Genomic DNA, 25,366 nt, shown 5'->3' with positions numbered 1-25,366 from the left:
CACATTCTTGGTAAGGAAGAAAAAAAAAAAAGACTATTTTTATCCCTAATCTCTTTGAATTCAGGATCTTCTGTTCATGTAACATACATTTCATGCTAGCTTGGAATTCTAAAAAGTCACAAACAGTAAAGCACTGATGTCAGTTGCTTTAGTTCAGCTTTCCATGCAAAATAAAAAGGCATAGTGTAAAGACAACTTATAAATTCATAAAAAGAAACATCTTGCTGGTAGCAGAAGATGGTGACTGAGATGTCAGGCCTGATGTCAGTTGTGTTACAGCTATGATCTCTGCACTTTATTGAATTCCTCAGTGTCTCTTTGTACAAGAAGTAGCATCTGTGTACATTTTTAAATAAATGCACAAGGGTGTGTATGTATACATAATGATAAACACATATGAGCACACATTCAAATGCAAAGCACCCTTGGCAATGTATGTATTAACTTTTAAGTAAGCAAACAAATATTTCATGTAATTTCCATGACAGGGGACAGGTCATTATTAAGACTCAGGTTGGTATACGTAAAAGGAGAAGTCACTGCGAAATAAAGAACACTGTATGTACAAAGAAAGACAAACAGGTAATATCATGTTTACTGCAGAAGGAAGTAACTGTCCATATTTGAACGGCTTAATTTGCACATACAGTATATCTCTACTGCCTCTGAATGCTGTTCAGAAGCTATAATTTGCACTGATGTTTTAGTGCACTTAACTGAGATAATAACTCCCTTTTTATAGAAAACAAAATTCTAATTAACCATAAAACTTGGCTATGGACTTGAAATGAATTGTCTGATGCAGGATCTTGAATGCTATAATCAGTATTTTATTTCAGAAGGTAACTTCACCATAACAGCTCCTTTAGGAAAACTGTTAAGACTTAAGCCAGTACCACACAAAGACTTCAACAGCGTGATTTTAACTCACAATACCACTCTGACTCATAAGGAAATGACTATTATGAACTCTTCAGGGAGCAGTTCCATATACTGGTTTCAGACAAACTGTAAAAAAATTATATGAAATAAAATAAAAGCTTCCTGTGTCATTTTTGGTTTGCTTTTCTTTTTTATTTGAATGGATGGATAAAAAAAAAGTTGGAGAAGAAAGCTTTTCTTTCCCCCTCCAAGCTGCCGCCTGCCGTCTCATGAGCCGTGGGGCCACAGGCAACGCCAAAAAAACCGCACAAAGGACAGCTGCAGTCTCTTTGCACAGTTTTAAGTTGTTCTCAAAAAGTACGGGTCTTTCTGGATGTTCTCTCAGATCTGTACCAGGTAGACGCAAGCCACAAGGTACCTTGCAGGAGCAGAAACACACAGACACTGCTGGATTTGGCTCTTATGATGGAGATTGGGTTAGAGACTTAAAACTTCTAGCCCCACTTTCTTTTTGGGTGTGGTTATACCATAAAAACTTAACAGTGATGTTAACGATTCACTTCTAGACAAACAGAGAATGGTGTGTAAATGAGCAACTGACCAGAAATTTTTTGAGTAAGTCGCTTAAAAATAGTGCATTCAAAAAGTCTTTATTTCATACAGTTTTGTTTGTGTTAATGAATTTAAAAAGTACAGGAAAGTAACAGTATCCTCAAACTGAAAAAGATGAATTTAACATAATTTTACCTCTCTGGTGACTTTGCCATTGTTGTCGAAGTCATACAGGGTGAAGGTCCACTCCTGCCTATTATCCTCCTCCACAGACACAGCACACTCCAACTCCTGAAACAGCACAGCATCGAACCATCAAAATCATCTAATGTGTATGCAAGTGTGTATTTATGTATGTCCTGCCAGTTTCATCCAGAGTGTAGGTGATAAATGCCCTGTTTGGTGTTGACACTCACTTCAAACTGGAGCTGTTTCTGTGGCCCTGCAGGAGATTGGCTGTCCCTCTCCTGCATCTTCTCCTCCACACAGCAGCTGTCTGTCTTCTCTGGAGGTAAAGCCACTGCAGCGACACACACACACACAAAGATAAAAGAGAAAGCCTGAGGATGGAAACGTTGGGTGCAGTCATAACCTGAGGATATGTCGTCGCCTTCAAGTGTTCCTTGTAAGCTCCTGCTTCCGAGCCTGGCAGTCCCAATTAAGATGTGTCACACATTCAAGTGCTCCTGGTTGGCAATAAATCTAAATAGCCAAATCCATAGCTTTTGTCTCACAGAATTTTATATTTGGATTAAACTATATATATATTCATTAGTAAAGTAACAATAAAGCAGTGCATGTATTGGTGCACTTTGCAAAAGAAAGCATGCTCAGTGTTCAGAAAAAAAACAATAATGTGATACTATTCATTTTACAGTGCTTTTAGGAGTACTGAAATACACTTATGGTAATTGATCTAAGAATGAAAACTTAAACACTTGTAACTGAAATCCAAATTAATCCAAAGCAAAAATGTTGACATTGATACGGCATTTATTCTCCAATGGCAGTGACTTTTCCATCAGTGATAAAAATTATAAGTGTTTCTAAGCTCTTAGCTGCAGTATATAGTATATCCCAGTAGGTTCACACTGAGTGGGGATGTTCAAACATGAAACTGAATGATATAACATGGCTAAACATGATAGAATATTAGGAGGCATTCAAATATAAATGGCAGGGCTGAAACAGCATGTGAAAATCAAAATGCCTATAGGACTTGGCTCAGTGAAGCAGAGAGCATGGTTTTACGGAACAATATTCACTGTACCATAAAATATGTAGATACACAGTACAAAGGGACAAGTCTTTATCTGTTACATGCACTAAACTGACAGCCCTGTCTATGAATAAGGTCACAGTAATGGTAGTGCATGTTCGAATTGCACCATAATGTAAGGTGGGTAATCACAGTGGACACATTTACACTGTCTGGTTCTATGTTTAAGTTTCAGTGTTGGATGTTGGCCCAGATCTAATGCTAATAGATATCCCTCTCTGCTTTGAAATCGAGCATTTATATGAAACACAAGACCGCTTATGCACATGACATGTTACTGAGATATGGGATATTGGCTCTTTTGCAAGACTCATAGCTACTGTATTTCTTGCTGCATAAATGGTTAAGGGTACTCTCACAGAGTTCTGCTCTTTCCTGGCCACAAGCACTGTATGTTTCACCTCTGCTCATTTTGCTTTGCCTAAGCACCAGCTTCCCCTCTCGTCCAATCACAGCCCCAAAAGCCGCGCACACACCCAAAGAAACCTGCGCAGACCACACCCCTCTGTCTCCCCCTCTCCATGCTCATCTCTCCTCCCACCACACTTTGAAGTTCCATTCTCAAACCTTTTGGAAGAGGATCAGACCGGCTGTAAAACAGAATCACTAATTAATTAAGCCAAGTCAAATCTGAAACACTGTTTGTTTGCTCGCCAACGGAGCAGACACAACAGCCCAATTTCTTTCCTCCTGATCCAAAGCAGATCAAAGCAGACCTGTCTCATCCCTGGGTAGGGGAAAATGCCAGAAATGAAAGGCATCATCCCAGGGAGCTTTTACTAACTTTTTGGAGAGGAGAAGCATTTGGGGTCCTGCTGTTTGATCATCTGAGGTGCTCAAAGGGAACATTGTGTGCAGGGGTAAATCTGTTCCGTAGCAGGCTCAATATGGTGGTGAGATGCTTATCTCAGAGCTAATGAAATGCCGGGAGGAGTAACAGTAATCTGCTATCACCCTCCAACCCCTGTCACCCCCCCCACTCCTCCAGCCCCTCCTTCCTACCACCACAGACATAAACCAGCTCTTTATGAGAGAACTGCCGCCAGGGGATTGGCTGCACATCAGATTTGAGGGGCAAGACGAGGGCAGTTCAGGTTGGCACACTTCATGCCAAGCCTGTTCCAGCAGCACAGCTACACAAAAGTGTTCACATAAACTCGACCACACACACGCGCACAAACACACACACACACACACAAACACACACAAACACAGACACACACAAAGAAAAGTGCTGGCAGGTTGGGAAAGCTGCCACGCAGTGTAAGCAATCACACCCAGCTTAGCTAGGCTACTGTATTACACATATCTGGTCCGGTGCCCCCTTGATACATATGGATAGCTCCGTACTGGGTACTAGGGTGAACTGGTAAAGGATTGTCTTTTTCTCATTTTTCAAAAGTCACTACTGAAGTACAAACAAGACAAATATCAGTGACCAACATTACCAAACTCTATTGGGTTGGACACACGTGAACAAGTGTAATATAATATGTTGATTGTTTTTCTACTTTTGCAATATCCAGTAAGCAAGAACAGACGTAAAACGCCACACGTCTAAATCCTCGGCTGGTCCCATTCAATTATCTGCACCTCATATCCATTCCTGAAATTTAAGAGAAGGGGGAGAATTTCTTCTTCTAGAGCTCTTAATCCAGGATCACATCCTTTAGGGAAAAACATGGAGGAATGGAGGAAGTAGAGAGGCAGGAGGGCAGGTAAATGGGACCTCATCGGCATGTTGGGGGTCTCAGAAAATGGGTGTGAAGCATGGGTGAAATATGAAGCACTGCAAAAATGAACTGAATTTGGGTGACTATAAGAGTGTAATTGCAGGGTTTTTTAAATCAAAGTCTAGACCAACTAATTTTACTAGAAAGGGGAACAGAATCTGTGCAATGAGCTGGTGCAGCTTTTGATGATGATTATGAAGAGCAAGGGACCTACCCTCTAAACGATAGTGTTCTTCACCAATCCTCTCAGCACACGCTTTATCCATGGAGTCCTGAAGAAAAAAGTAGAGAGAAGGAGAAACATAAATCAACTCCTATAGAGGAAAAGTATCATATTTTTGTCACATAAAAACAAACTTGTTTAACAGAGCAAATCCACAGCACAGCTTTCCAACACAGAATGGGATGCCCAAATCAAAATTACAATGTTTATATAGCTATATATGAGCAAAGTTTGACAACTGTGCACTGAGCTTACACAGAAGCGGAAAGTTTAAGAGGACAATAATTGCAGGAGTAAAACAACTCAGCAGAAGAGTGGCAGTCAGAATTCAGACTATGAAAGAAATATCTACATCATGGCCACTGGCCCTGCAAAAAATTCTGAGAAACAGGGCTGGTTGTCGGGCTGCTTTGTGGTTATCATTGCGGCAACACATTCAGAGGTTTGTTTTTATGCTGGACCATTTTACCCAGGCCCCCTCTCCTGGAACCTCAGTCTGTAGATACCACAGAAACTGGGGGCACATGTGATCCCTTGGTTTCACTACTGAAACTTCTGGCTCAAGTATCCATGTGGCATTACAGTCATCTGGCAGAAAAACCATTACTCAGTGGCTGACAAACTCATATACACGCACACATTCTCACATACATACACATATTCAAAGACCCACCCCTGGCCTCATTTCAAAGTTTTCCACTGCACACAAACTAATGTGGAGCTGCACATATTAACATAAAATATAACTAAACATAACGTAGAATCTTAACAGACTTATCATTGGAGCATTTCTTGTTTTTGTACAGATTGGGTGAATTTCTCCCAGATTTTTGTAATTTTATGTCATCCTCCTCCTGTTACTTTATCTTAAAAGCTTCACCATAATCTACATCAACAAACACTGGAATGGAAACCATTCATGTTTTGGTGAAAACATTTTGGAGGCCAGAAGCTGAGGCTACTACTCATTTATAGTTTGTTTCATATATGTCAGCAGAAATCAGCCCTGGACATTGTCAGCTGTTGTGTATCAAATAAGTAACACACAGCAGGGTAATTGATAGAAAACAGGCTGTGGGAAACTGTTTTGTTTACAACACATTGGAGCTGTGCATCTAAAAAATGTTTGGTAGATAGAAACTTTCTCAAAACAACCATTTCCTGACTTTTAATCCTTTCTACAATTTAGAACAGGGCAGTGTGCAACACACATGAGCTCACACACATAATACAGACACTGTACTAGGGGGCTCCCAGGAAAAAAGTCCAGAGAAGGTTGGGAGCATCTCCCCTGACATCTGCATTCTTACATCCACCCCCTCTAGATAAAATCAGGAGAATTTCAGGATTCTAGTAAATATGTGAAAGGGGCTTAAACCATCTGTGAGTGGGTATATTTACACATGTAAAAGTTTTGAATCTGTAAACCAACTGATCAATCATACAATGAAGGTTTGATTTTTTGCTTTTATCTATACAGTATATTGATTTTACTACTGAGCATCTAGCACAATCATTTGACAAATTCAGATTAAAAAGGTAAAATTATTGTTGTGTCTTGCAGAAGCCTATAAACAAGCACTGCTTATTATCGTCAATTTCCATCTAATACCACATAATATATGGCTTTGGTTGCAAATTACTTGCTGCTGGATGTTGGATTCAGTCTTAAACTAAATATATGCCCCGAAATTTGATTTTAAAAAGATACACGGAGGAGTTTTCTTGTACACAAACCATGTTTACATTGAGGGGTACTCATCTTAACTCATGCGATATAAATGATTCAACAGTTACTGATAAATTGCTATTACTAATTTAATCAATTCACAGTACAATATTGTGTTTCTTTAAATGTCAGAAAATGTAAAATTATTTTTGTAGTACTGAATGAGACTTAGTTACACGCGTTTAGTGACCACGCAGTTGTACTATAACTATAAATTATGCTTAATCTGACAACAAAAGCCCAAGAGGTTGTTTTTTTACACCAAGAATGAATTGTCTGAACATGAGTCATGAACAGAGTTTATATTCAACTTGTATGATTATTTCCCCAAGTAGAGCCAGTGTTGCACATGTGATAGTTAAATAATCTGTTATGCATGTCATTTTATGCTTGTGACTATTATGACTACAATTAGAGCAACACTTCACATTCATTCGTACATGTTAAATGGAAGATGGCTACTCAAGTATGGTATGGTACCATTTTCTCCAGTCTGACTACAGTGCAGTTAAACATATTTATTTGTATCTAAACTAGAATTAGATGAATAATCCAAAATTATTGAGAGGTTAGCCAAGAACATGAGAAAATGGGGGCAGAGGAATGTCCTAATTGGTTGTTGTCTGTGATGATGGATGGGACCCGTATTATTAGTATCCTGGGGTTAGTCTGCTTTGCTCAGTGTTAGGAAAAAATATCCCATGCTTTCTTAAACACACACTCACACACACAGTCCCTCCTCTTTTCACTGACCACTAAGTAGAAATGGATTCAAGAAGTCAGAACAAGAACAAAAATTATTCAAACTGAAACAGACGTCTCACCATTTCTTATTAGTAGCTTTTTCCTCGCCCTGTCACCTGTCACATCAATGACATGTGAAACATTGTCACCTCAATAAAAACAACTTAATATTAGATATAATGAATGATTTATCTTTAATTGGGAAAAAAATTGCATCAATCACCTTTGCTCATGTTAATAGGATGACTGGATGACATTCATGATGATGATGATATTTAATATATACAAAAGGATTAAATATCTTGTCTACAGCAATATTACACCACTGTTATTACACTGCTACAGATGTAGCAGCTGTAGTGACAGTGACAGTAGTAGTAACAGTGTAATGCTGGTAAATCAGTCTAGTTTGAGCTAATAGTGGATTTTTCGCAAAACTTTGTTCCTGGTCATCCCCTCTCTTAAGTGATTTCTGAACTAATGAGTAAAGATAAGGTTTAGCTGATGCAACATTATTTAAGAGTAAGTAAATCTTAGTGGCCATGGCAATCAATGTGAAAACTAGGCCTATTTGTTTCTAGCACACATGGTATTCATTCAAAAGTCCATGATGACTTATCCTATGTAAAACGATAAACCACAAAAGACTGATAAATCTCTTTTGATCCAGGAAGGAGTCCACAATGAGCTTTTTAGGAAAACCTGCTGGAAGAGATAATTTCAGGACAAATGAATAGCAACCATCCAGTACAGCCACCAGTATCAAACCCCAACCCCCAACAACTCCTCATCCCTGGTGGAATAACCACAGTGCAAATAATAAAAATATGTGGCCACAACTTCCCATAAAATAAATATTTGCAGTGGTACCATAAAAAAACACTGCTCATTAACACAGTTACTCACTGTGTTTGGGCAATTTATTCTTGCCTGTCTTTTTGGCTTGGGAACTAAACACATCTATGAAATCTACAGCGAGGTATCACTTCCCCACGTCTCGGCAGGATCTGGTGAGAGGTGCTGGCTCTAGGATACAAACAAGCATCTTTCTACTGCATTTGGGACCAGCTAAAACAATTTTCCAGACATGCTGTGGAAACCAGAACATAAAACATCTTTGCTTTCAACAACAGCCAGGTCCTTTACAGCTTCTTTGGGGCCTGTAAGAAAAGGGATTGTATGGCCCCAGTGTGTTTTAAAGTTGTTGAAGCCCCTTCAGACAAATTGATTTATTAGAGAACTAAAACTTAGAAGCAGGGTGGCTGTCCCACTACAAAATCCCATCCCATCTACATTACTTGTTAGCCTGAAGGCCTAAACCTCATCACTGGCACAGGGTTTGGTGATTTGGATATACCATAGACAGATTAAAATTCCTAGTATATTCTAAAGCAGCATGATGGTGGAGTGGTTAGTGCTGCCGTCTCACAGCTAAAAGGTCCCCAGATCGAATCCCTTCCCATGGCTGTGGCTTTTTTTGTGGAGTTTGCATGTTTTCCCCCCTCCATGTGTGAGTTCCCCCTGGATACTCCCACAGTCTGAAGAGATGTATGTTAGGTTAATTCATCTTCTTTTCCTTTCAGCTGTTCCCTTTCAGGGGTTGCCACAGCGAATCATATGCCTCTACCTTACTCTATCCTCTGCATCCTCTTCTTGTCTTCTCTCACTGGTGACTCTAAATTGCCTGGAGGTGTGAATGGGAGTCTAAATGGTTGTCTTTCTGTGTTGGCCCTGAGAAAGACTGTCGACCTGTCGAGGGAGTACCATACCATGCCCCTTGCCCTGTGACAGCTGGGAGAGGCTCTAGCTCCCCACGACCTTAAACAGGATAAGGGGTTACAGATAATAAATGGATGAATGGATATTTACTGAGGTAACACTACATGTAGTTATTTCTGCAGGTATTGTGAGCACTCTTCCTCCCTCAGTAAACAGAAGCTTTAAAACGTCATAGCCAAGGAAGTTCATTCAACACAAACCCAAACACAAATTATTAACTATAATAAACTATGACATGATATTGTTCAGTTGATAGACCATGACAGACCAAATATAATATAATATAATATAATATAATATAATATAATATAATATAATATAATTCAATAATACTTCAGTGTATTTTTGAATAGCTGTTACATTTAAATTGGGCTGTCAAAGTAAAGAAAACTTCAAAACCTTCTCCATCTGTTGGTTTACTTTATACGTGTACCCAAACTCTAAAAGTCTGTAAACTTGTAATAATAAACAAAAATCATTATATCCTAGTAAAAAACGTGTTAAAACATTATGCTGCTAAATCTTAATTATGCAGTGTAGTTGTCAGAGCTGTAGCCTGAATCCCACATCTAAAGAGTTGGCTTAAATTTTGAAGGAATTCAATTAAAATGCCCTATTGCTACTAACATTCGTCACTTGTCAACCTTTTCAGACGTTTATGTGTAAATCATTACACTTCCTTCAGATCATGTTAAATAAACAAAGTCATCTTTTAGTTGAGACTGACAGAGAAATTAAAAAAGACAATCAGCACATGCTGGGTTGCCACTCATTTATCCAATCCAAGTCAACATTTTTTATAAAGCACCTTAAAAACAACACAGCCAAAGTGCTCTACACAAACATGACAAAATAAAACTGTTTTTATTTTTTAATTATAGATTAATTTGTCTATAAGATATTTAGACTTCTACAAAACACTTTGTTTGTTTAATTTTCTGTTTGACATTAGGCAAACTTTGTTTCACAAATGAGCCTGCATCTCTCTATTAATGATCTTTCATTCAGCCTTTTACTGCCGCATATGGAACCTACTGGACATGCGCGGTAAGTAAGCTTAAAAGTAGCTTTCTCACTTACATGACCTTTAAGAAATTAGCATTCCTGAGAAAGCCGACTGTCACCTGTCAACATCACTGTAAATGCACTGTATGACTTGACGAGTTAAAGACAGAAAACTGCCTCTTAAGTCATCCTTACTGAGTCACTCCACACACAGACCCACTGAGCCATTCTTCTGTATAAGCAAAGGGTACATTAAAGTGCAAGTAATATGTACTTGTTTGTGATTGTGGAAAAATCCCACAAGGCCTCTTGGTCTCAGTGCTGTCTGCCTCCACGACCTGCTGCACAGGCTGACAATTTATGCAGCTGACGACAGTTCCCCCTGATCACGAGCCAAGGTTTAGTGGAAGCCAGCTTAGCAGCACAACTGGCACTCCATCAAAACCCAGGAAAAATCTTATTAGGACTGTGGTTAGGTGCCTCCTGCTTGGTCCCCAAACCGGCGCCAAGAAAGCACCTTTAGGCCTGCAACATTCGGAGCAGAAGTGTCGACATGCAGTGGGGAGCAACACACGTGAAGGACTATTTAACTGAGCGGTCACGACAGGCAGAATGACACATACAAGGAAAAATGCCCAAATAGCATCGGTACAAGCTAGTACAAGTGTGCATCTCAAGCACATTTCCAACAGGAGGTGGCTGAGGTCACTTACGCTACCCTAAAAGCCACCCAGCACAGAAGAGGGTGAAAGAGAGGTATACACAAAGTGAAATATCATTATTCTGACCTGTGGCATATTCTCCATAGCTACAGCATATCCAATATTTGTACATACAGTCATATTACACAGCAGGCAGTATGATCAAAAACAAAGGGACATACAGTCACTGCGTTTCCATGGACTTAAGTAACCAGGTTATAGTCGGCTTTTTCAGGAAAGCAGATTTTTTTAAGTGTCAAATGGGAAAACTGTTTTCCAAAATCAGGGTAGAGGATAAGGAAAAGCTGGTTTCCATAGTAGAATTCTATCAGAGATTGTTGATTTCTTTACCACGTATATGCATAACCAGGTTTCTAATCAGCTTCCTTCAATTGCTCATTTGCATAACAAAGGCCGACAGGAACATCCAGATGAGTGAAAGGTTGAGTGAAAAGACAGATTATTAATATTTATTTCTAAAACAAAATCCATATTAAAGCTGACAGATAATTTAACACACAGTTCCTTGTAGAAGTCTAAATAAGTCACTTTCCCCTATGGATTTTTAAAATTCAGATAGTTCCAGGTGTGTTTCCCCTTTTTTTTCTCTCTCTCCTTGCGCTTTTACACGGCTGTAAAGCGAACACACAAAAAAAGAAAAGTAAACGCTGTGTTTTCTGTCACTATACAGTGACAGGCTTTCAAAATAAGTCTGAGGTAAAGGAGTAATCGATTTATTATGCTGCTGCATGTATACACAGATTTCCAGTAACCAGGTTTCTTAAATGCATGTAAACGCAGTCAGTGTTTGCTTTCTTTATACTAGGTGCTTAAGTGGTCACATCATTGTACTTTGTTCCAGAATTTTTGTGCACTTGGCAAATGAATATGGCTGCTTGTGTCTAAGCTGGCTAAAAGCCATTAGCTACAGTTTATGAATCACTAATGTCGAAAACAGCTGTACAGCACTGGGATTTCAAAAGCTCTAGTGCACACACCCTCCCAATGTTGAAAACCAAGACGTAAAATCAACAAAAAACTCTTATTAGGTTTAGCTGTAAATTACCTTATTGGTGTAGTGTTACTTGCAAAAGACCTCAAGGGAGGAAATACCCATCCCCCTGCATCATCAAAAACAGTAAACTAAGATATGCTGGAAGAAATTTTAAACGACCAACAGCACAACTCCTGGGATCTGGAGCAGTGCCTATCCTGCAAAATACATCAAGTATAGTGGTGGTGGGAGCTGAAGGAGAACAAACAAGGAAAAACAGACCACCAGCCATCATCAGACAGGTCCAATCCTAGGTGGTTCTTTATACTGGAGTGCCCCTCACCTTCCAGCAGCATAAAACAGCCTTATTCAAAGCACCACAAGGTAGTAAAACTTGACGCCCAGAGATGGAGCAAAGATAGAGGGCGTTGATGTAGTGAAGCACTGCATTGGCTAAGCAAAGCTTCAAAGGGATCAGTTTTCATACATCAAATGAAAGTCTCAGATAATCATATAGCATAGCAACGCCCACGCAAAGCAGTCCCGTTTATGGAGGGAGGGGAGATGGAGCTAATTTTTGAGACAATGCCTACAAACATTGCCATGACAAATTAATGTCTGTGCATTTCTATCTAGCCAAACAAAATAAATCTGTTCTTTCTATCTCATCATCACATGATGCACTCGGCTAGTTTTCTGAGTTTCTTAAAAAGGGAACAGACACTTACATCGTCTAAGGGCAGTGGCACGCCAAGCCCACAACAGAGAACTAGCAGCAACACGTAAAGGCCAACTGCTGCGTTTTCTAATGTAAGCTTTGTTCGGGCATGACAGATGACAGGTGTTTAGCATGTTCGTTCTGTGCCTGCATAAGGGAATACGGAACACCTACGGCCGCACACCATGAACCTATTTCAAACCAGTCTCGTTTAGCTGATTCATCTGAAAAGCTAAGGCTGGGGTCTGGCTAGTGGCAGAAGTGTGAAATACACTGCCAAAACAAAGCAACAGACACCGCAGACTGCCCAACATTGACAGACCATTGACTTGGTGTGTCACGGCCCTAAAATGTAAAAGCTTTAGAACGACCCGAACAAATACATACAACTGATCTTATGAGCAGACCACAGAGCCAAGAAAAAGTCATATCTACTGTGTTTTACATTGCAATTTTTTGATTTTGATAAGAAACTAAATAAACCTTTCAAGAGGTTACAAACTCAATCATTTAATGTTTAGCCCCCTTACATACAGTGTTAACAAAACATAAGTTATATGGTAAATGCTTTTAATCCAAAGCACCTTTCAGAGCATTTGACACATTTTATTTTTTTAAATATTAGAGCAAAATAAAAATTGCTGTTAAAGTATTTAAACAGAGAATATTATGCAAATTATCATCAAGGGGTTAGACCCAAACTATTAAGCTTTCTCTTCTGTATCTTTCTCCGCCATGGCTTAAGTAACACTTATTCAGACAACACACTGAATAAAACTCTATAAGACTAAAGAAGGTCAACATGCATAATTTGGCAGCTTCGATGTTGCAACAAAGACTGACATCTTCCCTGCAGACTCCATGTCTCTATGCACAACACCCCTCATGGCACACTCTCTTCTCTTCCTGTAGCCCAGGAAGGATATTATAGCCATGGAGTTGGAATACATAACCAGGCAGATTGGAGAAAGCTGTTCTATGATTAAAGTGTGCATGGTCAGCAACACTAAGAGTAAAGGGGTGTGAGAAGCCTGAGCATTCCAAACGGCTTACCATGTTAACTCTAGTTCATGACACAGGTCATGCAAAGATTCTCCACACAGACCACAGACACTTCAGTGAGGCTAAAAGAGAGTGTACGTAGATGCGGTTCAGCAGTGATTTTCTCTGTTTACCATATATTAAGACAAACTATAACTAATGTCTGTGGCATGGCAGGACCACAGATTGCAAAGATATTGCCTGTATAGTGTGTAAGCGCGTGTGTGTGTACAATTGCGAAAAGGTGAATTAATTTATCTTTTACAGGACCTGTGAGTGCCCTGATTGGATGCCTTCTTTTTCTACTGTGATTGTGCACAAGCCGCCAGTCATCTCTCCATGTCAGATTAACATTGCAAACACTGCTGGTCACATTACCTCACCCACATCAAAGACTGCCTCCTGAAAGGCTCAGTGGAATATTAGCAGAGATTTATAGCCCTCATCTCTATGCTTCAGAAACATGCTGATCTGAAGTAATCTCCATATCCCTCTCGCTTTTTGTGTTTTATGTGTGAAGTTGGCTAACACTTTAATGACCCATTTACAAAACTTTTTACACCTGCAAAGATAAGCTTTAGCAACACAGCCAGACCCTCAGGCACCAAACCCTACCAGTTACTCAAGGTAACAACCTTTATTAGCTTTTGAAAAATATGTAACCACAGCAATTAACATTTATCACACTATTTATCAAAGTCTTATCGCACCAGAGAGGAGGAGAGGGAGAGGATACAAGGTGTCAAGATCAAGAGGCAAACTGCATGATCACCCCTCCAGCAATTTAAAGAAACCAATTGCTGAAAGCTTTGAGATCAATTGCTTTCAATATTTAAAAAGTGAGAAACACAGGGTCTCACTTAATATTTTCTTAAGGCCAATTCATATTTTGTATTTGCCCTCTGACAGATCCATATTCGCAGTATGAATGCACACGTGCTCTTATTCATACGACAATTGGGGATGACATTCCACGCATGCAAACTGCACATCTGTAGAGACTCTGTCCAGAACCTCGGATAACGTACATCACATATACCATAGCATACATGAAAATATAAATTGGCCTTTTTTTTTTTCTAAACCTTAATTAAAGAACATCTCTGATTCACCAAATTGGATGTAATCCAACCCATACAGCTTGCACAGACAGCAGGTATAAAGCCATTTCAGTTTCCTAAGGAGTCAAAGGGTTAACAAGGAATCTGAGCTAGAGGTGAATACTTAAAACACATTGTCCACTAGCCAGTAAACTCCACTTTGGGACCTTGCACTCCCAAGAGGAACTATAGTTTGGAAGAGAATGGAGACAGCCTGTCGCTTGGCCTTGATTTACAGGTTGTCTCCGCCTACCAAAACTAACAAATCACAACATTATAGCCCTCTCAGTAAAGCTCAGTTCCGAATAATGAGAAAAGGAGAGGAGAGGAAAAAAAACGGAGTCTAAAAAAATTGTACACCTCATCTCCAAAGTGTATGCGGTCACTACAGCAATAAAAAAAACCTCAGCATTTGTGAAGTAAATTTGTGAAGTTAGTTCACACCTTTAACTTCCTTAGCAAAAATGGCAGAACAGTCTCTGGGTGACATAAGCTTACAATGTGTCTGCATGGGCTGTCAATCGTTACCGCAAAAATAGAATGGATTGTACATTTCAGACTACAACATGCCTGCTTCAATAGTTAAGTGTCTGAGAGTAGTGTTTTAACAGTGAGTATCCTAAACTCTCTGAAGGGTCTTAGCAATTAGGCAAATCTCTCTTTGAGACGAGACAGACCTTCAGTCATCTGTGTGACTTCAGACGCCAGTCTCAAGTGCTACAAAGTGTGGGAGGAACAGTGTTTTAGTCAAGAAATCTACCTTGAGGAGCAGGCACTTCAACCTGTTACCACAGTCAGTAACCGAACAGACAGTAGTCTAAGACCTTAAGTTTGTAGCAGTTTTACTTTAAAGAGTATCTCAGTTCAGTAACAAAGTATTCTTTTTAAAGCACTTTTTACCATCTGAACCAGACAGCGCATGTTAGTTTAAATACTGGAATGCACTAAGACAATGTTGTTTTTTTCATAGTATGATTTGATCTACTGAACTGTTTCTTTAAGCATGAATGTAGTCTGGATTTATTTGGGCCATTAAACACAGAAAAGCAAACTGAAATCAGCAATAATCAAAATATCTACGACGCTTTTAAATAACACTTAACCTTGTCACAGCAATGAGTAGTAGGAGCTGAATGTGGTAGGTGGTAGTAACAGAGACCCCAGACATATGCATGTTGACCAGGCTGACGTCACCTCAATATCAAGGTGCCTATTCTTCCTTACTGCCTGTACACACATCTTTACATTCATGCGCATGAAGATCCTGTTTAGAGCAGACATCTTTCTAGCCACAAGCCACTACCTCTAAACATCCCTCACATTTGACCTTTTAACTATGGACTTAAAATTTCTATAATTACAGAGAGTGTTTCAATTTAGCAAGTAAACACAGCAGCAGAAATAGACACCTCAACTACTATATACAAGTGTGCTGGTGCCAGAGGCACGTTTCTATTCATAGCTGACTGGAATTAGTGGCTTGTGTCACTGCTTGCCATAAAAAAACTTGCAGAAGATTGTTACTCTGTTGCACACTGCTGTCAAATTGTATTACTGATGCTCATAAAAAATACTAACATACATTGCACACAGAAACATGAAATAAAAATGCCTGCAAAGAAAAATTATTATTATTATCATATTATATAAAAAATTAAAGATTTTATTAATTCTATTAATATGCAGAACACTATTTGTTTGTGTGTGTGTGTGTGTGTGTGTGTGTGAGATATTACACAAAAAAACAATAAGTTTTTTTTCACATGGTCTCACAATTCATTGCAAAAAATTTATTGCGGGCTCAAATCGGGCAGTTTATTCATCAATCCCAAAAAAAGTCTGCAAATCGTGGAGTGGCTGATTATATTATATTGTATTATATTTTATTATATTTCAACACAGTACACAGCAAGTACTAGTCCTCTTCTTTTGTCATTTAAAGTGAAAGAATGCATGCTGTACTATGCCTGTACTTATACCCACACGTATCACTAAATTCAGCCAAATTTTATATACCATCTACAAGGTTTTGAGAAATAAATCTTGTATTAACAAATAGGTGGGTGTGATGGACAGGACAAATGGCCTTTTGGCGAGCACAGGATCAGCTTTTTTTACAGGGTGAGGTCCTCTCTAGGTTGTGCCACCTGTGGAGCATAAACACACCAGGGGAAAACAGCTTTCCTTTCTTCTGTTTAGCTTTCCTTCAGCCAAAAACATCCCCTAACAGACAATCCAGACCTCCTCCAGTCCTGGGGCCACAGGAAGAGCTGAAGAGCCATGGAACCTCTGACAGTGGGAGGCACAATGCTCTCCCAAGTCTGTTTATCTAAACCTACTTCCTCCATTCCCTATACCTCAGGTTTCTTTGGACCCATGGTCACCAAAACTCTTAAACACAAGGAGGATAAATACAACAGCAGGGCTCATGAAAGCTGTAGTGTCCATCAATGGAGTTCCCCTACATCCGGTTTGTAAGAAAAACAAGTGGAAGGAAATCAGTGATAAATGGGTTCTGATTTTAGGGTATACAAATAGCAAATGAGCCTGCATGAAGGTGCACAGGAGCTTGATAGCACTTTTATGCAGATGTTGATCTTGCCCTAGTTGAAAGCCAATTTGAGTGCTCAGTCAAATTATTCAGCTCTCACTGCATGGGCCATAGCATAACCCTTAGGGGATGCTGATAAACAAACAACCAAGAATTATTGAGGGTTTAAACACTTAAACACCCACTTCAGCAGAGCCTTTTAAGTGGGTGATTAAAATGGGCACTGAGCTCCCACAGAAAGCTCAGAGGAACACAGCAACACCACATGAGCCCCAGTCACCTAGAGTTTCTCCCAGACACACACACAAAGCCGTGACAATAACTAACCTACAATTGAAAATTATTATATTCAGAACTATATTTTAATTAAAATGAGTTGTTTTAATAAATTGCCCTACTGCTTTCAAAAGACTAAGTAGACATGTAGTTTAATGTAAAGATAGACCAGCCACCTTTTCACATGGACATTTTCAATGTTATGACTTAGCCACAAGAGTGAAGGTTAAAGAACAACAATACCTAATACCAGGTTGCTGGGTACATAGGCCTAGTATTTTGGATGCTGGTTTAATGTCATGGTTTGCCATTTTGACAAGACACTCAATGAACCCAACTACACTGTGTGACATTAAACCAAAAATGTGAGAGTAAAACTTCTAATGGCGAAACAAATGTGGAGAATATCATATGAACATGACATATACGTTTGTTTTATATATAGTTTGACGAAAGTTAAAGTTTACAGTCTTCCTCCGGTGTTTCTCAGGCATGCGTACAACAAAAGACTTCAGATATATGAGGAATTAATGAACTCTATACACCTATTAATGAACTCTACATTTAGATGGATTATTTGCTTAGTATATATCCGATTTACTAGGCACCCTCTAGCAAGCAAATTCAGTTAACAGTTTTTAAATGAAGGAAAAATTAGAGAACTAACTCTCTCATTCAAAATCCAAATACATCTAAATATTGCTTAGAATTATCATATAAATGCCACCCTCCAGAATGGATCAAAACCCTGCAGCCTAAATGTAACTGATCAGGGTGGTGAGAGACACTTTGATCAACAGCTATCCTGAGCAGAGTGTATATTTGGGGAAACAAAGCACAATCTCAGCTGCTAATCCTCTGAGATTCAGAGCACATTCCCGCAGAAGCCTTTGATCTCTGGAGTGCATCCGGACATCTGACTCCAGACATACTGCACACTTACATGCACATGCATGAAGAGATTTGTACATACAAAAGCATCAATTCCCTAATGCCAAAAGCCAAATACACAGTTGTATTTGTAATGACACCTACAAGTGGCAAGTACTTAGACATCATTGCTTTTTATGAACCTTAAAAATGTTATGGTATTTTGTAAAGAATTAAGACATCCTCACAAAAAGACTTACTGTCGGAAGAATCTGGAAATACTACATGATGCACCTGGATCAGATGGAAATACATAGAGTGGCTGACAGGAGATATTTTAGCTCAAAAAAAGGTAGACAGGTGGATAAACGTTATTCAATGTCTACATGCCATTAGAGCTTTACCTTTATCTAAACTACTATTGTTCTTCTTGAAAAATCCTTTCGAAAAGATGCCTTTCAAAGTAACTGAATGTTATGCAATTTACTTTGTCACCCAAGATAAACCTCTTCAGCTTTTAGTAATCTATGTGACACGCAAAATGCCATATGTGACATTAAAGCCCCCTGCATGTCTTCAACCCTACCATTCCCCCAGCAACAGTGACATCTGCCCATGACTTCCATCCCAACTTTTCATGGGAAAAATTAAAAATCACAGAGCCTCACTATGGCCAGGTGCTACCCCTCCTCCCCAAAGGCTTTTCTTCTCTTTAGAGTGTGGCTCCAAACTTTTCTCCCAGCCTCTTCAAAGAGCAACAACAGGCCCTTGGTCCCTTGGGAGCACAGAGGGGGTAGAGCCCGGTGGGAGAGGGGCATACGTCACACAGCACGCACAAGAGGCCAGCCGGTGGGAAAAGTAATTGCACAGGGAGAAGACAGAAAGAAGGAAAGAAGGAGGAAGAGGAGACTGCATTTGAAAGGTGCTTTCAGTCTCTACACAAGAGTCCTTGCTTTGTGAAAACGACAAGGGGAGAAAAAGCACAGCAGCAGAAGAGAAAAACGAAGGGGGCGCAAAACCTGCCACGTCTTTTATCAGACTTGGAGGCTGAGGGAATGCGTTTAAAAGCTTTAGGCCTACTTCCAAAAAAACCTTTCTACTTTCAAATAAATATCAAAGAGATGGCAACCAACTTCGAGACAAGAGGGTTGGGGGCAGAGGTTCCATTGTGATTCATTTCTGAGGTGCATTCTGTCATCAGATGTACCTTCGCTTTTCGCTTTGTGTTGCGTTCACGTTGATAGAAGCTCGTCGAATAAAAAACTAAGACCTTTGGAATTGTAAAGCAGCAGCTTGGCAAGACTGGGAGTGGAAGGGTTGCTTTTACTACACAGAGGGTAGAGCAGTGGAGGAGGAGCCATCAGTGTCACTACAAACACCTCCCTGAGTGGCCCACTTCAAATGTAGTCTCATTTCATCAGGTACAACCAAAACAGGACCACTGGGTAAATGCAAGAAACAGATGGAGGTTAGGAGGGGAGAAAGGAGAACCAAAATAGGGGGAAGGGATTGTTAAGTATAGAAAGGCATAACTTTGTGTAAACATTAAAAAGGATTATAGTTTATACTTGAAATGCAACAAACAATTTATCATATGATGCTTACAGAAGCAACCTAAGAAACTTGCCACCAGATATTTAAACCAAGTCATAACTTGTAATAAAAAAAACTCAGGCATATCAATGTCTACGTAAGCACCAGAATTCTACAGAGTTCACATCACATATCAAATTCATGGGTAGGTGTAGACACCATACTGTACACAGGGGAGGAAATGTGCTGAGACTCACATGGCCTGGATTTCATGTGTTGAGACCCACAAACCCACCTGCCCACACCACTCGCTCACTGTCCGTCACGCATGTGACTAGAGAACTCATGAGTGGGTACAGGATCCGCATGGAAACATCATTAAGCTTTCAAGCGCATCTTCACATCTCAATCTGTGTGTACTCTGCCACGATTTTAATGTACAGTCACTGATGAAGACAAATTGCTTATGTGAGCAGCTCTACAGTGACAATGACTTGAGTAAAACTGAAATTGTGAATATGGTTTTGAAAAAAATGGAATTAAAAGAATTCCAGGCGTGGATGCCTTACTGTTGCCACCCAACTCACATTCTCCTGGACCCCGATTCAGCTGGGAGGGGGCCTAAAAAAGAGCGGCTATAAATAACTGTCTCACCAGGTATCCTATATAATATAGACAACTTTCAAAGCTAAGAGGTTAGTCAAAGAGGTTAGTTTTATCTGAAAGTGCTGTGAGGTCAAGTTTTTAAACTCCTCAGGGTTAAAACCCGTGATATGGTCAGCTTGCTCTTTCCCAGAGAGTAGAGCTTGATTTTTTTTCAGCTTGAAATTCAAGATTTGTAAGTACTGTATGTTTATAGAGTCTAATCAATATATTTAATTTGAATGATTTTCACATATGATTTTTTTCTGAACAGATTTAACTTAAACAAAATCAAATTTTAAATAATGCATTAGTTTGCAATAGTCTAATAAATATAAATGCTAAGATCATAGAAAATGTAAAAATGGCAGCATTAACTAATTTATCTATTAATTAATCACTAAAAACTACAGGGCCAGCAGTGGGTCATGTTTGTTTGACCCGCTGTGGTGACCTTGACCTCACAGGATAGAAAGTAATAAAATAAAAAATTCTAAAAAAATCACTAAAAACTACAACTACAACTAACAATATTAAAGCACATATCTCTGACATATTGTTGTATCTGATGGATGGAAACACTTATTTAAAGTCTATGAAAATGGCTATGAAAACTGAAAATGTAAACGCCTCCTGTTAGTAATGTTAAAAACCAGCCCTCATCTCACCAGTGCGGTGAACATCCCGGGATTGACTAAATGTCAAAATTAAGAAGCGCTGTACAGAAACAGACACTGTTACCTAACACTGTTCTGAATATGACAAGAAGCAAACAAATGGTTCAAATCTTAACATAAAATAGTAAAGAAAAATTTGGATACACTTTTATAAGCACAAAATAAAAAGAAAAAAGCATGCAAATAAATACTGATGGCAGGAACACCTTTCTCCTTTATTCAATTGCCATCTGAGCTGCAAAAGCAATTAGGCACTCAAATTATTTATAGAAACTGAACTCTAAAATGTTCAAAAACCCTTTCAGCAGGGGCTCCCGTTCCCTCCTGGGCCAAAACTTTGCACACCACTGTTGTTGGCAAAAGAAGCACATGAATAGTTCCAGGAACAAAGTAATGGATGTTTGTTTTCATAGCAATAATGTATTCTAATTGCATAGTAATACCGTGGTTTTAAATGCTTAAATTGACCAAAGCATATGAAACCCACTCAACGAATAAACATCTAAAACCTTCATAGAAAATAAAGCATAGTTTCAAATCCTTCCCCCCCAAAAAAATCCCTGTAGACACAAAGTCTGCTGTAAACGTGATCCTGTTAATATATGAAAGTGTTTATTGTGGCTTTGGGCACAAGTCAGGATTAGCAACCTTGACACCATGTGGGTGCAACATGTAAAGCCTCCCAGCAGTCATGCACCAAGCCTTAAAACTTCACCTCAGACTGGGACATTCCAAAAATGAACACCTTAGGTAAGATATTAAAAACAAATTACGGCAGAAGACAAAACAATGGTGGACTTTAGACCTGAGTTAGGCAGGGATCATACAACCTTTAAAAGTTGGATAGTTGTCATCGGTTCAAGAGCATGCAGATTAATTTATATACGTTGGCTCATTTTCTAAGAATCCAACTCAGTACATGTAGTTGTGTCTTGTTTGCACAGAAATCATTTAAAATGCACGGTAAAACGTGAAACCGGTGCTCGGTAAAAGAACCCGACTTTTGTCATCATTAAAAGCAAACGTGAGAGAAAGAGAAAATGAGATGGAGTGTTTATGCTACTACATGTCCCTGATAAGAGGATTCAAAGGAATTTTTTTCCAAACATGACGGCAACTAAAGGAGCTTTTAAATATTTTAAAAAGAAAAGTATAGGGCGCAAGAGAAATTTTACAATAGGTACTCTAATGTAGTAAAATGCAAGGGCTTGCGGATTCTGAGCTGGATTCAATAGACAGATGCATTTCTGCTCAGTGTTTGTATCGTGGGTGGAGGAACTAATTTTCCTTTTTTTTTTTCTTGATGGGCTTCAATACTTCAAACATGCTGCCTTTGAGGAAGACATTGCTAACCAAAGAGGCTTAAAGCTTCTGTGAAGCAATTCCAAAGGATTTCCACACTTGACAACAACAGCACAGTGTTTACAGCAATGCCAAAATACAAAACAAGCATGACCCCCAGCATTTTTCTCCAGCCTTTACAATCCGCACTTGTCACCACACTGTCACACTACAATGCTAACTTCTAGAACTATTGTTAACTCTGATCAGTGCATAGGATGAGCCCAGCACCTGTTCTCTTCAGTGGACCAGAGAAGTGTAATCATTCATTTAAATCATTGTCAGTATGTCATAGTGCCAAATTGTCTTTTTGCAGCCATGTGTACAGGTTCAACAATTTCACTGTCTGAAGTCAGCAGCACTTTGTGCACCAAGATTTCTGTTGCCACTACAGCTAAAAGTTTGTCCACCAACACCACCAAGCTTTGAGAAAAGTTTGACAGAAGTGAGTCAGAAAGCTGCACACTCAAGTTCGTTCCCAAATTTCGCCAGTTAACGTGCTGTTAAAATGCGCATCAAACGCTGTCTTAACAATGTGTAGTTGGGATACGCAGTCAGGAAATTGGGAAAAAAATACTATGATAATATTTCCACAAGCATTTCTACCGGGCTACTTCACCATAGGCAACCCTCGTGTGCAGCGGCGTACTCACCCGTGTAGTCAAACCGCAGTTCTTGTGGTGACAGTCCTGCTGCTCGAGGCGAGAGCTCGTGCAGTAGTATTTCTGCTTCACGAGCCAGTCATCGATTCCCTTCCTGGCCAAACAGGCATTGACTACAAAACTGTCGCCTAAAAACAAAAAAACAAACAAACAACCGCATCAATAGCAGTTCCAAAGTGTATTTTCTGTTCAAAGAGTCGGGCTGCGCGCTGTTACGCCGCTCCTAGGAGATAACGAGAGTCGGAAAACTGCTCTGCTATTCACGAAGTAGCCGAAACGCTCATGAAACATATAGATGTGCCTGTGTGTCACAGAGTTATGAGAGAAAATAGGAAAAAGCGCGCTTACCTTCTGGACTCTCCCTCGGTTTACAAATAGCGGCTTGGACAAAAAAGAAATACACAAGACAATGAATAGTGTTACTCGAAAGTATCGCAGCACCAACAGGGAACAACTGCAGCTTTGATTTATTTTATTACGCTAAGGAATGAGAAACCTCACCATGTTTCGAGTGCAGTTTACCCATTTCTATGCATCGAGTTGGAGTTGAAGACCATCCGATGAGAATAATCCAAACACAAATGAAACGCGTTAAAATATCCAGACCAAGGAGCGTCCGTGTAGACTGAGAAGCTACTGCTCAGTACAGGACTGTGCGACTGGATAGCCGAGTGAGCCTGCGATCCGCTGAGAGGACACACGCGAGAGGAAACAAACCCCTTCCGGTCAACCCTTTCAGTATAAAACACTTAATTGACAATGGAAATAAAATCATAAGTGAATATAAAATTTGGCCAGCGACTGTTTTTGCATTTCGTTAAAGAAAAAACAAATATTTTCATAGCATACGTGCTAAGGCTGCTTTAAATAATAGGCGACAAGGCACCAAAAAGAGTGTATATTATTAGTTAATCAGAAAATTTGCTGAAGTTGTTATGCAGATTTTATTGAAGTCAGAGCCATAAACAACTTATATAAACTCTTATAAACAACCCCACGGCAAATGTGCCAACGTAAATGTTTATTCATTTGCACTTTTATTTTGGAAAGGTGGGCTAAATGCTGCCACATCCGGTGTCACTTTTCTTGCGATATTGTGGAAGCACATTGTAAGAGCCTGAAAGTGCAGAGGACACTTAACGAAACATGTATTTCATGCTTTTAATCCTTTACACTTCAGCTCATACTGCAAGCAAGTGCATGTAAAGGTAAATACATTATGTTGGTAATAATTTCCCAATAAATTAGATCAGGGTACCTCCGGATTAGCAACCACCTCTGCTCAAAGGAATTCAAATTACACCATGTAGCCTGCGTTTTATTCCATTGCTGAGAGGCAATGAAAGTTGTACAGTAGCCTGGATTAAAAAATGCCTTTACATCACAAAGCATTAGCTACAATTTCCCATAATATTTTCCATAAGAATGCATCAATCCCCTTACAATACAACAAGTTGCATTTAAATGACTGTTTGCATGAGTATTTATCTATCCTATTCACCTATAAAGATGTTATGTGGGGGGCAGAGCATTGGGTATCAGTGGTAGAGCATTGGGTTGGGATGCAGATGGCAGTAGGTTCGAATCCCACCCCACCAGGTGTGGCCCCACCCAGCCACCAAGGGCAACCTTGGTTCCGGTCCCAAGCACGGACAAAAAAAAATGGGAGGGTTAGGCATCCAGCGTAAAAACACATGCCAAATCAAGGTGCGGAACATGTTCCACTGTGGGGACCCCTGAAGGGACAAGCCGAAAGCTGTTGATCTATTCACCTATAAAGATGTTATTTTTAATAATAAACCATATCAGCAATAATCCCCACGCATGGGCTTCCTAGGCTCAAACTCATATCATATTGAGCTCTGTGGTCAGCATAAGTCTGTCGTTTGGGGGTCTTTGACATGAGAATAAGGTTTAGTCTTATTGGACAGAGGCACCACATGAAAGAAGACTAAGATCCTTTTGAAGTCTTCAAATCTATAATAAAAGACAGAAGCTACTGTGCCATATCACGGCAGCCTGCCAGTACTTCAATGTGACGGCATAAATGCTGTGGGTTGTCTTGTAAGAAAGGGCCTGTAAGTTTTAATCGATACCACACGAAATTCCTAATGATCATCAACACAATATCTCAACTGCATTTTATGCAGTATTAACAAGTGATTGTGTAATGAATCCAAGATAAGCAACATTGTCGTATTTGTTCATATTGCTTTACTCCATTTTAACTGGGGCACCATCTTGTGAGGTATACGCTCAGCCCGCTGAAGTGGTTACAATGAGTTACCACCATGCCTTTTGTTTAGCTAGAAATGTGTTTAAATCATTCAAATC

General features: G+C 39.5%; 1 protein-coding gene across 3 annotated transcripts in view; it reads right to left on the bottom strand.

The window, feature by feature from the left end:
* The window catches only part of nkd1 (NKD inhibitor of WNT signaling pathway 1), a 30,371-nt gene extending 6,666 nt beyond the window's left edge, over positions 1 to 23,705 (bottom strand). Inside the window, exons 1-6 of one of the 3 annotated variants that reach the window (XM_067495169.1) lie at positions 23,534 to 23,705; positions 23,381 to 23,413; positions 23,024 to 23,160; positions 4,661 to 4,718; positions 1,851 to 1,954; positions 1,630 to 1,725 (exon numbers count right to left, since the gene is read on the bottom strand). In XM_067495169.1, the coding sequence (XP_067351270.1) occupies positions 1,630 to 1,725; positions 1,851 to 1,954; positions 4,661 to 4,718; positions 23,024 to 23,160; positions 23,381 to 23,413; positions 23,534 to 23,558 (453 nt within the window). In that variant the 5' untranslated portion in view covers positions 23,559 to 23,705. The remainder of the gene's footprint in view (positions 1 to 1,629; positions 1,726 to 1,850; positions 1,955 to 4,660; positions 4,719 to 23,023; positions 23,161 to 23,380; positions 23,414 to 23,533) is intronic. The other 2 variants (XM_067495171.1, XM_067495170.1) reach the window with 2 other exon arrangements.
* Between the last annotated feature and the right edge of the window lie 1,661 nt (positions 23,706 to 25,366).

The sequence above is a fragment of the Channa argus genome, chromosome 2, assembly GCF_033026475.1.
Source record: "Channa argus isolate prfri chromosome 2, Channa argus male v1.0, whole genome shotgun sequence".
NCBI lineage: Eukaryota > Metazoa > Chordata > Actinopteri > Anabantiformes > Channidae > Channa > Channa argus.
This window is presented reverse-complemented; position numbering and strand designations above follow the sequence as displayed.